Source organism: Notamacropus eugenii, chromosome 4 (assembly GCF_028372415.1).
Source record: "Notamacropus eugenii isolate mMacEug1 chromosome 4, mMacEug1.pri_v2, whole genome shotgun sequence".
Classification (NCBI taxonomy): domain Eukaryota; kingdom Metazoa; phylum Chordata; class Mammalia; order Diprotodontia; family Macropodidae; genus Notamacropus; species Notamacropus eugenii.
The window spans coordinates 120,850,918-120,866,014 of NC_092875.1; the positions used below are offsets into that span (position 1 = coordinate 120,850,918).

At 39.5% G+C, this 15,097-nt stretch overlaps 1 protein-coding gene across 2 annotated transcripts in view; it reads left to right on the top strand.

The window, feature by feature from the left end:
• The window catches only part of FBXO32 (F-box protein 32), a 45,196-nt gene that overhangs the window by 4,747 nt on the left and 25,352 nt on the right, over positions 1 to 15,097 (top strand). For both annotated transcript variants that reach the window (XM_072603151.1, XM_072603152.1), the window contains exons 2-4: positions 7,274 to 7,386; positions 8,813 to 8,862; positions 9,398 to 9,490. In XM_072603151.1, the coding sequence (XP_072459252.1) occupies positions 7,274 to 7,386; positions 8,813 to 8,862; positions 9,398 to 9,490 (256 nt within the window). The remainder of the gene's footprint in view (positions 1 to 7,273; positions 7,387 to 8,812; positions 8,863 to 9,397; positions 9,491 to 15,097) is intronic.

A 15,097-nucleotide genomic window follows, 5' to 3' on the forward strand; every position in this document is an offset into this window, starting at 1 on the left:
CTGAATTTGGAGTCAGAGGACTTGGCTCCTGGTGCAACCCTTTGAAGACTTAGCCTCAGTCTCCTTATCACTTAAAATGGAACTTAAATGGTTATAATCATTCATGGGATGGTCGTGAGGAATAATTGAGTCAGTGAATAAGAAGAGCCCTCTTAACCTGGAGTAAGAAGTGGTAGCTCGGACTCCTTTCTAGAAATGTGATGTTATTTGAGCATTGGGAAGGAAACTTAAAGGCCATCAGAACCAACCAGCTCAATTTACAAAGGAAGAAATTGAGTCTCAGAGACCCAAAGCCACATGCCCTAAGTCATACAGGTAGAAAGTGGCAAAGCCTTTCAAACCTAGATCCCCTGACTCCAAATACGGTGGGGGGTTTTTTTCCACATTACTGTACTGCTTCACATCACTAAACAAACGTGTGCCTCATTTTCTTTATCTGTGATAAAGAGATGATAATGCTGGCATGACCTCCCTCATAGAGTTGTTGAGAGAAACATATTTTATAAATGTGAGTTATTATTATGTCTGTGTGCCAGTTATGTGCCCAATATGGTGTTGAGTCTTTGTGAGGTAAATAAGAAAAGTGACTTGGTTCTTTGTCTACACTGCTGATGAATACTGTGAATATTCAAGTGACTTTCTATCTTTTCAATTAGTTTTATTAGTTTATATAATTAGATTGATTGGATTGGATTTTTCTCTGATGTTTGCCTCATTTTTTGGCTTTGGAGAGTCAAATGGACAGCATGGTGGTATGTGGATAAAACTCCTATTAGTGGAGTTAGGCCTAATAGGGTATAGCCTAGCCTGGACAATCACATATCTAAGGACATTTTAAAATTACACTGGGAGTTTCTAAAATGGCAGAGCAAATAAACAAAGGAGAATTGGAGCTTTCATCAGGATTTGGTTTTTTCCCCCGTATTCATCTCCCATTACCTCTACAGCCAGAATAGATTTATCTGGACATCTTTCCCACTTTTCTCCAGTCTCCTTAAATTATCCCATCATGTAAAAGAAAAAAGCCAATTACCCTTATACTAAGTGGTCACTGCCCACAAAGGTTGGGATTAACTAGTGCCAACTGCTAGCAGTAAAATAGCCACTAAGTCTGCCATGCTTTCATTTACAGTGCATAGAGAAAGAAGCCTTAGACAATGGTTCTGCTGATTTCAGATTCTGGAAAAACAAATAAAAATACTGTGGTTCTTAAAGTATGGTGTCTTTTCTTGGGGGGAGGGAAATCCTTTTGTAATTTTCCATTGGCTTTCAATTTGCCTGAAATGGACATAATTGAACTCTTAAAATAGCATGGAGCTGAATATATTATTGCTTAAAATATAAGCAGGGAAAACAAATAAACCTCATCGCTTTTCCCATCCTGTCCCTACCCCCTGGAGTCCGAAAGCTAATACTAAGTGAAAATTGCAGGGTTGGTTCAATCTCTTCTATGCTCTGCAAAGGAAGATCATAATCGATTGTATTCTTAAACTTGCTTTTATAATGAGTCACTCTGTCTTACAGCAGGTTATTGTATTTTCTGTGAGGCAGAGGACTCAAATTCCTTTGGGGGCTGTTTTAAATTAGGAAGGAATAAAGTGAAATATAAATATTTAAAATTTCCAAAGAATAGTAACAAGCTATGTCCTAAGCTTATGAAAATGCTTTGTTAGGCTTCGCCTGGGTGTTTCTGTGATGGAGAAGATGACAGCTTAGTTTTATGGTGCTCCTCACAGGGGTGGAATGTGCACTGTGGGTTTGTTATCAAATAATAGGACTTGGTGTAGTATCTTTGCATACACGGCGTTCTCAGCTTTCAAAAGCAGGCCGTGGACCATGCTTGGGACAGTATGGACAGCCAAATGACCTTCCATCTTTTTCCCATTTTCTTAGCTTTGTATGGGGTGCTGCAGGTTACTGCCTGGGACTCACAGTTCTAATTTCCCTCCCTATACCCCCCCCCCACTCTCCTAGTCTTTCCTTCTGCATTATTTTCTATTTATTTATTCACTTTTTTGTTGGTCTGGATGGAGGGTTTCATTGAAGTCAGGAAGACCTGGGTTCAGATCCTATTTGAGATACTATTTATGCAAACCATACGCCAGTCACTTAACCTCTCCAAGTCTCAGTTTTCTTTTCTGTAAAATGGGGATAATAGCACCTAACTCAGGTGTTTGTAGGAATCAAACAAGATAATGTTACATAAAGCACTAGATTAATACGAGCTATTGTGGAAACAAGTCAACCTCCCCTTCCCCCCCCCCCCCCCCACACTGGTCATCTGTAATTCTAGTCCTATAGAACATATAGTTCTAGGCAGTTACCTTGGGTACTAAAAAGCTAAGAGACCTAGCTTGGTCACACAGCTAGTATATATGAGTGAGAAGACTTGAACCCAGTTCTTCTTGACTCCAAGCCTAGTCTCCTAACCCCTATGCCATATGGGCTGGTTAGCAAGGTGTACAGTAGAAAGAATACTGGATTTGGAAGCAGAAGACCTGGGTTCAGATCACAGCTGTCACTGCCCATGACTTAGGGCAAGTCATTTCATGCCTCTAGGCTCACCTCAGTTTCCCCCTCAATAAAATGAGAAGGGTTGGACTAGATAATCTCCAAGGCCCCTTTCTGCCCCAAATCCATGAGCCTATGAGGTATTTAGCTCCATCTCTGAGCTGCCACTATTGTTCCTGTGAATACAGTCCACATCAATGAAACAAAATTCATGCCCGGTTTGCTTGATTCATAGGCCTATAAGAGAGCAATCTGAAGGAATGGATCTCCACAGAGGTCTACCTAGAACCTAAAAATAACCTTTCCATCCTGTATGAAAGGAAAGGGGCCGAAAAGATTAGGAGGCTTGACAGAGTGTATTTGAGTGACTTCACAAAAGGAGATTGTAGTCAAATCTACGTCTGCCTGTACCCCCCCAAAAAAATATCAGCTGATAGGGCCAGTAGCAAGATACCGATTATATTAACTGGTATGATTGAAAGCCACTGAAAGGACTGGATACAAGAAAGAATTACTTATTTTGAAATACATATTTGTGTTTCTTCCTCTGCACTATATATAGTATCGAGACTAAGGCAGGGGCATGCTAAAGTCAGCGTGTATTGAGACAGCCAACTGTTAAATTTTCAGTGTGATTATTTCCACCTCAGAAATCAGTAAATTACTAGAAATTAGGACTTAATTTATTGTTTTATTGATGTCTAGACTCAAGAAACTTATGGGAAAATGTTAATAATGCATACTGAACTTTTTTAAAAGTATCACATGTACCTTTCCTTCCACCTCCCCCGACAGCTGGCTTTTAAACATTTACCAACCCCTCCTCCACCCCACCCCCCACCCCGAACCACAGGACAGGTATACCACAAGTAACTCAGTGAATGAACTGACAAGTTCTCTTTAAATCACATCATATTTTTAAAATCTTTCACTAAAGTCACAGATTCACAGAATCTCAGAGTTGTAAAGGGTCTCAGTGGCAATCTGGTAGTACTCATTAACCAAGAAAAGAAATCCCTCTTCAACATGTCCAGCAAGTAGTCATCTATATTTTGCTTACAGACCTCCAGTGAGGAGGACCTCATTTCTTCCCAAGGGATCCCCTTACACTTCTGAATAACTTTAGTCATTAGCATCTAACTGAGCTGATCTCAAAGCCAGGAAGACTTGAGTTTAAGCCTGCCTCTAATACATACAGGCTCTGTGACCCTGGGCAAATCTCTTGACCTTTCAATCCCCCAAGCATATCTCTGAGACTCTAAGGTGCAGAGTTGATGCATCAATGGAGAAACTTTCCTTACCCGGTAGCTCCCTGTGCCCATGAAAATCACAGGTCCCTATTCTTACAGCAAGCCTAATTTTCAGTCCCTTTGCTTTTTAGTTCTGCCCTCTCGGACCAGAAAGAAAATTCTGAATTCCTTTTCTTGGTGACTTCACTGTAAATACTTCTAGACAACTGATTGCGTGTCTCCTGAGTCTACTCTTCTCTGTGCTAAATATCCCCAGGTCCTTTGGGTGACCCTCAGATAGGACACATGGGATCCTACCATCTAGGTCCTCACTCCTATGGAAGCCCTCCAGCTCATCAGTGCCTGACTTAGTGTACTATGGCATTTTGAACTAAAACCCAGCAGTCCAAATGTGCTCTGACCAGGGTGCAGTACAAGTAGAATTACTCTCCTTATTACTAATAGTGAGGGCTCTCTGAACGCAGCCTAAGGCTGCTGTGTTACATTACCTACTCTAATTGAGCTTAAGGACCACTATAATTCCCAGATCATTTTCATGTGAACTGTTGTCTAGCTTTTCCTCTTCTGTCTTGCTCCTGTGAAGTTTCTTTTTGAACCAAGTCCCATTTCAATGACCCAAGAGCCCAAATTCTGTCAGGACCTGCCAAGCTGGCCAGTCTCGGAAAACAGGACTAGCGACAGGTTGTGTTTTGGCTGTCCAGAGACCAGCCTAGTTAATAAATTCAGAGAGGCTCCTTTGCCAGAAGACTGGCCAGCCACCAGGTGAAGATTTTGGAAAGAACAGCTAGGTAGGGGCTGGAGCCATAACAATTTTTAAATAGTATTTTTAAAACTCTCATCTATATAGCACTCTAAGGTTTGAAAAGACTTTTTTCCCCTCAAAACAACCCTAGGAGGTAAGCACTGTGAATATAATTATCCCCATTATACAGATGAGGAAAGTGAAGCTCTGTCAGGATGTGATTTTACACTTATCTATCTAATAATTGTGTCTCTAGACTTCCAGGTTCACCTCTCTCAAGACTTGAGGCCAAATGATGGAGTAGACAAAATCCACAAATCCTTTTAGATATTGGAAGTATTTTAAATTCATTTGGGGAACTTGGACATTAAGGAATTCTATGTGGAATCCTTTGTAACATGACCAGTCATGCTCCAATTCACCTCTTTTGCAAGTTTGAACTTCCATATATTGTTACATACTGACAACAGTAGATCATCATGCCTTCATCTGCCTTTAGGGAAGCAATGTGCTAGAAGAGGAATGAATGTGGGACTCGCAGTCAGGAAAACTTGAGTTCAAATGCTGCCACAACTAGCTACTAGCTGTAGAAACTTTCCAGAGCCTCAGTTTCTTCATCTGTGAAACAGGAATCATAATACCTATATGGAACAATTTATAAATTGTTGTAAAAACAAATAACTTGGAAAGACAGAAGAACTCTGAACTGTCCAATGACCAACCATGATTTCAGAGGATCAGTGGTGAACTGTGCTACTCACCTTCTGTCAGAGAAGCGTTAGATTGACTCAGGATACAAAATCAGATAGGTAGGTAGATAGACAGATAGATAGATAGATTTTTTTTTTGCACATGGCCAGTCAGAAATTTGTTTTGACTATGCATATCTGTTACAAGGGTTTTGTTTTTATTTTTTTTTAGCGGTGGGGGGAGGGAGGTTGAAGGAAGAAAATGGATTTCTGTTAAATTTTAAAATATTTAAACTTTTTTAAAAATAGCAATTCTTCTAGCACTGAGAGGATCGAATAAGATAAGGTGCACAAAACACAGCACATCTTGAAGCACTGTGTAAATGGTATCTACTATTTTTTTGTCTCAATCGTCAAAGCTGTCCCGTGACTTGCTTATTGTATGGCAAATCTGTCGTTTCTAGAAATAGAATATTAATACCTAGTCACCAGATGATGGCTAAAACTATCGAGAGAAATCCATGAACGTGGTGGAGCTGAATTTACTGTCACTGAGTGATATGTACAATAGTGCACAATGTTCTTTCTCTTTCCTATCCTTATTGGAATTATCTTGTCAACATGCATTGAAGTCCCAGACCCGGAACTGGCACCTGCTCCTTATGCTTAATAATAGAATGTCCCTTCCTCTTTGGAGACCCCACTCCCTTATTATATTCTACAGTTTTATTACTCAAAAGTTGTAAACAAGCCAAATTTTTGCAAATTAAGTCATCCTTTAGATGAATACCAGGAGGATCCTGTGGTGAAGCCTTTTGTAAAGTAAAGTCATTTTTGCTTTGTCTTGGGAAAGATGGAGTAGCATTATGGATAGAGGATCAGCCTTGGAATTGGGAGAACCTGGGTTCGGATCTGGCCTCTGACGTAGATGTGGTAGCCATGTGACCATGGGTATATCACTTAACCTCTCAGTACTCCAGGCAACTTCCTAAAACTATAAATTACAAATGAACTGTAGATCTCCACAGGTAAATGGAATTCCTCATATCACAGGTCCAGACTCTCCCTCTCCACTCCTTTCTCCCTTTTCCCCCACCTCCCTTCAAATGTTAGAGATAACAATAGAAGATAGTATGCTGACGTTAGAGTTAGTAAGATCTAGGTTCAGATTTTGACTCCTATACTTACTAGCCCAGTGACTCTGGGCAAAAAATATACTCTACGACTTATCTTGGCTGAGGTGGAGCTTATATGGTTGAAGGGAGCTCCCACAACTAAAACAACAGATCCTTCACTGGTATGAGCAAGCCACCCTCCAGGGAGAGTGGAAAAAGTGCAGGATTTAGTGTTAAAGTACTGGGTTCAAATCCTAATTCTGACACTAGCTACCTATGCCACCTTAAGCAAGTCAATTTACATTGCTAAGCCTTTATATCTTCATCTGGAAAAGATAATCATTGGATTGGATGATATCTGAGGTCCCTTCCACCTCTAAGTCCATAATCCTATGATGTTTCTTTGAATCAAGTACCAATGTCATAGCCCACCATTTTCTCATTAAAGAAGCTGAATACAGAACAAAGGGTTTCTACGGGCTAGAAGAAGAAAAAAATCATAACCAATACTGACCCCAGAGAAAAGATGAGGAAGTCCACTCCTTCTTCCATTGGAAATGGAGGTTTTATGGGGTACAAACTTTCATGCACTGTCAGACATGGTCACTGTTGAAATTTCTTTATTAATAAGGTCAGGGATGAATAAATCCTGAAAGGCTTCTGATACAAAAACAAAATGCATCATTGCATTTTATTTTAATTAAAATCAAAACTTTAATTAAAAAAAGAAAGTGAAGCTCTTGACTCTGCTTTCTGTACAAATATAAATATTCTAAGAAGAGATTAGGCTGTGAATGTATGGAATTCGAGGGTGTGGGGGAGGAAGGACAATTTGCCTTTTTTTTTCTGTTCCATGCATATGTTTTATACCAAAGTCAGTCATTTCTAAGAACAGCTTACCTTGAAAAAGGATAATTGTTTACACTGTCCCCGAAATCATACTTTCTCATCTTCCATTATTCATAGTTACTGCCCCAAAGACGTGCACAACAAGGAGAATCTTTTCAACAGTCTGAACTATGATGTTGTGGCCAAGAAAAGAAAGAAGGACCTGATGAACAGCAAAACCAAAATTCAGTGTAAGGCACTATCTTTGGACTTGGGGAATGGGTTTTAACAGTTAGGAAAAAGTTTTAAAAACTCATCAGAAAGGGAACATAGTAGTTTTTGCCATACTTATTAATGATTAGTTTACTAATATATTCATTATCCCCATAATTGTTAGTGTTTTTCCCCCAACCCTAGAAAATTACTTTGAATTTACTTGTCTTTATACATGTCTTGGGACAGTTAGCTGTCACAATGGATAAAGTGCCAAGCCTGGAGCCAGGAACACTCATCTTCCTGAGTTCAAATCTGGCCTCAGACACTTACTAGCTGTGTGACCCTGGCCAAGTCATTTAACCCTGTTTGTCTCGGTTCCTCACTTGTAAAGTGAGCCAGAGAAGGACATGGCAAACCACTCCAATGGGGTTATAAAGAGTCAGGCACAACTAAAATGAGTCAACAACAACATATATTTCTTCCTTTCTCCCTCCTCTAATAGAATGTAAGTTCCTTGAGGTCAAGGACTATTTTGTTACTTGCCTTTGTATCTGGGGCACCAAGCACTGCTTGGAAGGCAATATTTGGAACACAAGATGGTACTTAATATTTGCTTATTTAGTTGGACCTTTTTCATGTTTGTTTGGGTGATCTTCAGAGGTCATTTTTGTCTCTACGTTCAGGCTTAATGTAAGCCTGACACACCTGACTGTGTGTCTGATAAGGAGTTGTAGATCCATTTTTATTATGCATTTCTATCAGCCTTCCTACTCCCTGTGTTGTTGTTTTTTTCTTTTTTTCTTTTCTTTTTCTTTTTTCCGTGTCATTTATATTTGACAGAACTCAAATCATTTTTCCTGGGACACATTCAATAAAGACCACTCTAATGTTTTTGTTTTGAGTTGTGGTTTGAAAGTTTTGAAAAAAATATATTGTTCTTTCTTCTTTCTTGTGGAATTGCTATTTACATTCCTAGATGTTATATGTGAATACGAGAAAGAGTTTTGAGTCTCAGATCCCAAACGCAAAATATAAAATCTCTAGTTTAATCTTTACTGTGAGGTTTTGTACTTCATAGTCTCATCTGTTTTATATCTTCTTTCTTGTGGCCCTTGGAAAAGCTTCACGTTTGGCACTTAATACAAACACCTTACCTAGTGGAAGAGGTGTTTCGTTTTGTTTTTAATTCAATAACAATTCTGCCCTTTTGTATACTAAAGCTGGCTATCAGCCATACTTGGTGCCTGCAACCCAAGTAAATTGAAATTCTTCACTGTATTTATACACTGTGGAGATTAAACATTTACATAGTCATGGACTGAGTCAGTAGAGCACATGCCACTGCTTAGAACCCTGGCTTTTCTTTCAAAACTTTTGTTAAACCTGGGAACAGATACAAAAGAAACACACCTAAGATGCTGGGCAGGTCTGTTAAGTACTAATGATGTGTCCCTTTTTCAGATTTCCACCAGGAAAAATGGATCTACGTTCACAAAGGAAGCACTAAAGAAGTAAGTGCCCCTCGATAGATCTGATTAGGTCTGCTTAGTTAACTTGGCAGAATTGAACAACTGGCTTTCTCCCTTCTAAGAGCTGAGTGAAAAAAAGCACCATCCAAAAGCAGAATGGTCTTCTCCAGCAGGTGGTAGGTCTCTCCTTATTGGGGTCCTCAGGAAGAGGTTTGGATGGCCATTTTTCATGGGTTGTAGTTGGCATCCTTTTTAGGATATAGGCTTTACTAGAAAGCCAAATGAATTCCCTTCCAATTCAGATACTGTGATTTGGGGTAGATAGAAAATGAGGCAAAACTACAGCCTTCCAGGTTACATTCTGATAAAATAATCCAGACAGTATTGAAGACAGCTAGCTAACATGCCTCTGTTACCTATAGTCTTCTCTTTGCTGGAGACCTCTTCCAGCAACAGAGGAGCAGGGTGGGCCCAGGCTAGTTGAAGATCAATCAGAAATTGATTCTGAATGGATTGCTGATCAGAATAAGATCTATCTAACCAAAAAATGACTCCACTCTTTCTCTCTCACTCTCAGCGCCATGGATACTGTACGCTGGGGGAAGCTTTCAACCGGCTTGACTTCTCAACTGCTATTCTGGATTCCAGACGGTTCAACTATGTTGTACGGGTAGGCATTAAGGGAAGAAGGTCTTGCCCATTGATCTGTTGCTATTCAATCATTTTTCAGATAAGTGTGATTCTTCAGGACCCCATTTTGGGGTTTCTCTTGGCAAAGATACTGGAATACTTTGCCATTTCCTTCTGCAGTTCATTTGACAGATGAGAAAACTGAAGCAAACAAGGTCAAGTGACTTACCAGGGTCATATAGTTAGTGTCTAAGATCAGATTTGAACGCACAAAGCACTCTATCCACTGTGCCATGTAGCTGCCCCAACCTGTTGTAATAGAATGTTCTATTACATTCCATTACAGTTCTGTTACAACTGTTGGCTGTGAATGCAGGTGGCATATAAACCAATAAATAGCTTAAACATTTTTATGCCTCTCTGCTAGAACATTGCCTAGGTCAGACTGAGTAGGCTGGGTCCAACATAAAACTTAACTAAGTTACTCTTCTTAGTGAGAGTTTTAAAAATATTTTTTCCACTATTTTTCATACTAAATCTGTCACACTGATAAATGGAAAACACAGATCAGGCAGCCCAAAACTCATGGCAACAGGTCCTAAGCCAAAGATAACACTTAGGAAAAGGGGAGAGGCAAAGGTCCCTTTAGTACAAATGAGTCTACCACCCCAAAGACAGTCTTTCAGAGTGCTGGTCTTAGAGCCAGAGATACCTGGGTTCAAATACCTCCTTAGAAACTTTCTAGCTAAGTGACCCTGTTCAAGTCACTTAATTCCTCTCACCTTATCAATTCCTAATCTGTCAAATGGAGATAATACCTACAGAATCTACTTTATCATGAGGTTCCCCCCTCTAAGATCCTCTTTTGCAAACCCTAAAGTGCATTGTAAATGGAGATTAGTGCCAAAGAGTTATGCAATAATATTAAATAATACCTAGTCTTTTTAAATTTAATTTCCCTACTGTCTCTATTTGAATGTAGTCGATGATGAGCTAGGTGACATAATGGCTAGATAAGTAGACATATTCAAGAACATAGCAGCTAGAAACACATAGCATAATTTAGTGTGAAGACTGGGATCTAGTCATATTTCTTCTACTAACTAACTGTATGACCTTAGAGAGGTCACTTAACATCCCTGAGTCCCAGTATCCTCAGAGAATTAGAAGGCTGGTCTAGATGGTCGCAAGGCCTCTTCCAGACCCAGTGTTCTGTGAGGTTAGCCACAGAGGGGATTCAAGAGTAATCAAGTTGGTAAAAGTACCACCAGTGGTTATAAAATCTCATGTACCCCAGTGACTTTCTCTGCCCTCCCGTTAGTCCCCTCTTCAGTTTCCACTCTCAGCTGTCCCAGATACATTCTTGGCAGGGATAGAAGAATTATATCAGAGTCCAAATCATATGAGTGTTTCTTCACCCCCATCCCATGTGATGCTGTATCTAATACCAGGTTTACCTAAAGCTGAAATTACCTGTTTTCATCTGCTGCTTTCCATTTCAAACCACCAATTATTTGCAACAATACAGAATACAAAAAACATGATTTGCCCGAATTGGAGTGAATGATAGGTGGAAGAAAGCAAGAACATTTCACTGAGCAGTCTCCAGGCTACGTTGTTTTCTGTTGGTGGCATTTTCTGTTTTTGTTTGGGTCCTTTCTGCCCCCTTCCCCCCCAGCTCCCTTTTGCATTTTTGTCAGTGGTTCAACCTGGGAAGCTGCAGCTGTTTGGGTTTTAGGTTCTGGGAGGATTTTTTTGGCCAGCTCCTCATGCTTCCCAGGGCAAGCTCATTGAGTCAAATGATTCCAAACAGACAGCCAAAGAGATGACATTCAAGAGAGTTCAGCCTTGGATCACTCACCTGTTGTCTAAACAGATGCAAGCCAGGCCTTCTGCACAAATCTGATCAAACCTGGCTTTCCACTTTAGGTGCAGGCTCTTTGCTAAGGTCCCACAGTTTAGCTGAATAATTCTCTCTGACTCACTAACACATCATTCTCCCAATACAAGTGATTAAGAAGTGCTCTTGGCAAATAATTCTATTTGAGTCATTAAGTTGTTGTTTTTTTCAGTACAGGTGACTAACACAAGACACCTTCTCAAGTCCAGATAGTTGCAAAACTGAGCTTGAATGCTGTTGGGCCAGGCACAGTGCACTGAGGGAGGTGTGGTCACAGTGCTCAGGGTAGTCTGGAGTCTAGCCTAGAAGATTGGTTTGGAGCAGTTCTATGACAGTCCAATGTCCTTTGTGGCTTAGGGGGTGATAGTACCTTCTTTCTGGTTATTACATGAGGACATCCAGCCACAAAAAGTCCTTCCCTATAATATTGGAAGTGTGGCTGTCAAGAAAATTAGTATCTTATCAGCATCACATTTCATATCTCTTCCTCCCTTCCTTACTACACTTTTGCCATCACACATACACACACACACATAATCATATAATTGTACATTCATTCTTTTGCCACCACAGGCTCTGCAAATCATCATATATGGAAGAAAATAATCACAGGTTACATGAGAGAGAAAAAAAGAGAGTACTTTAAATCTATCATCTCGTTTGATCCTTATAACAACTCTGTGCAGTAGGTAATGAAGATGTTAATATCTACATTTTATAGATGAAGAAACTGAAGGTCAGAGAAGTTCACTGATTTGCTCAATGTCACCCATTTAGTGACCAATTTAGGACTAGAATTCATCCACAAGATTGAACTTAGTGCATGCTGACTATGACATTGGTTAAAGACTAGCATGGACTTGAGGCTTGGGCATCCCAATTGTTCACTGCTTACACTACAGAAAACCTTTCTGCGTTATTATGAAAGGGAAGAATACTTAGCCTGAAAAAACTAAAATATTTTTCTCTGTCCCTGCAGTCATCCTGGTTTCAGTGGGGCAGCTAGGGACATGGTATATATAGCATCAGACATCATCAGAAAGGCCTGAGTTGGAACCTTGCTTCAGACATTTACTGGTAGTGTGACCCTGGGAAAGCTGCTTAATCACCATTTGCCTCAGTTTCTTCATCTGTAAAATGGGGATAAAAATAATAGCATCTACCTCCCAGGAATAATGAGATAAAATATAGAAATCACTTTGCAAAACTTTAAAGCACCATATCTGTCTTCATTACCAATGCCTTGGATTCCCCCTGCCCATATTAAGATCCCACAAGTATTTATTAAGCACCTAGTAAGGGCAAGGCACTATGAACACCAAGCAGAACAAATCTTTTCTTTCCCTTAAGGAGCTCAGATTCTACTGAGGGAGGTTTAATATTTACACAGATTAGTATATTCTTGATAATTTGAAGAAGGAGAGAGGACCTCAGGAAAGGCTTTGAATAGAGGGGTAGCACATGAGCTGAGCCTTAAAGGAAACCAAGGAGGCTGTGCCTTCCAGCCATGGGGGAGACACAGAATGTCCACTTGGATACTCAGTGCTTTCAGATGAAGTTACTGTAAAAGAAGACAACTTTTCTTAAGGAAAAACTGATGGTGACTTAAAATGTATTCACTAGCATGAAAAATATTCTCATTCACTCCAGGACTCAGTAAAAGGAGTGTCTTTGCTTCTTTTACATGAGTTAGAGGAGTTTGTGAAACCAGGAGCAATCTGCTTACAATGTGCTATGGAACCTGCTCTCAAATATTCTTAAGGTCACAAAAGAAAAACTACTGAGTGCTCATAAAGGTGTTTTGGTTTGGAAATGTTGGAAGAATATTCTTATTTGGTGAAGGAAGATTTTTTCTTCTTCTTCTGAAGTCCCTCAGCAGCTTTTAGAACAAAGTATTATTTGGTTATAACCCTTAAAACACTTTCATAATAAGAGGCATTCTGTTTCTGTTTTGAGGTTTGGTTTTTTTCCTTTGGGGAATTAAAAGCATTTTATGAATGGCCTCTTCTTAATCATCAAACTAATGCTATGAGACAGATAAGACAAATTTCTTGAAGTCAATTTTTCCCCCAGATTTCCTGATTGCTTAAGGCCAACTGACTGTTTGACCCTGGGTAAGTCACTTAACCCTGTTTGCCTCAGTTCCTCATCTCTAAAATGAGATGGGGAAGGAAATGGAAAACCATTCCAGTATATTTGTCAAGAGAATCCCAAAGGAAGAGTAAGACACAACTTGACATATGATCACCCCTAACACACATCAACCACTAGGTGGTTCCACAGTGGAATTACAGTAAGGAAGACCTGAGTTCAAATGTGAACTCAAACACAAGCTATGTGTAATCACTATTTACCTCAGTTTACTCCTCTGGTGATAATAGTAGCACCGCCTTCCCAGGATCATTGTGAGGATCAAATGAGATAATATTTGTAAAGCACTCATCACAGTGCCTGGAATGTAACAAGTACTATACAAATACTTATTCCCCTTCCTTATCATAGGCTATTGATAGGATATAGCATCATAGAAAGAGTTTCAGACTTGGAATTAAGAGAATTGGATTCAAATCCTGCCTCAGAGGCTTATAGTTGTGTCACTCTGAGCAGGTCAACCTCTCAGAGCTTCAGTTTCCTTGTCTGTAATATTTTACTACCTATCTCTAAATGATCTACCTATTACTTTTTTGAACATTGAAGGGCTATAGAACTATGAGCCTTTCATTTTTCTTAAAGAATCATTATCAGTTTCCTGGGTTAAGTATTCTGAAATGCACTAAATAACTTAAAAGGCAATTGAGAGACTAATGGGAAATGTGAACCTGCTAAAGCACATCACACTACAATCAAGGATATCATCAGAGAAACATATGACTGGGGAAAAATGATCAGGCTGGTTGGTCGGTCATACAGTAAAAACAAAGGAAGGGGGCATTGACTCTTTCACAATCCTTCTTCTGACACTTAGTGCCTGTGTGACTTTGGGAAGACTCTTATTCTCCTGGGCCTCAGCAAACATCTATAAAATGAGGAGGTTAGAATAGATAACCTTGAGGGTTCCTTGCCACTCTTGGATCCATGAACCTCTGATAACCAGTGGACATCTTACATGCTATCAAGAGTACTATCAAGAAGGCCATCAGCATGTGGGATGGACCCTTGTTATGAATAGGCCCAGACAATTGTTCCAACTAGATAGGCCAGCAGGGATGGGTTGAGATTTTCATCAATGGAAGAAACAACTGCATCAGAAAGATCACAGATCTCTTAGAGTATTAGAGATTTAGCATGTTGCCCCATCCATTAATCCAACAGATTTTAATCCTCTAAGCTTTTCTAAGCTTTTTTTTTTAGTTTTAAACTAAACTATTATAAAGGTCTAACCAACTTTTAGGTTCATTTAAAAGACAAAAGTTTGTGCCTCTAAAAAAAATACATTTTAAAAAAATCTGATTATATTCCAAAAATCTATTTACTAAGCATATCAGATAAGAAATTCTACAGCTTTTAAAATTTTCCATTTTCTCAAAATCCATTTTGTAACAAAGATATCACATACAAAAAGCACATGAAATGACAAGTATTACAGAATCACAGAATAGATTTGGTACATGCATGTTATTTGCTTGTTGTCTCTTCCATTAGGATGGAAGTTCCTAGAAGCTAAGGACCATATTTTGGGCTTTCTGTGTTTTTGTAGTACTTAGTACAATACCTGGCAGATAATATGCACTTAATAAAGGCTTGCTG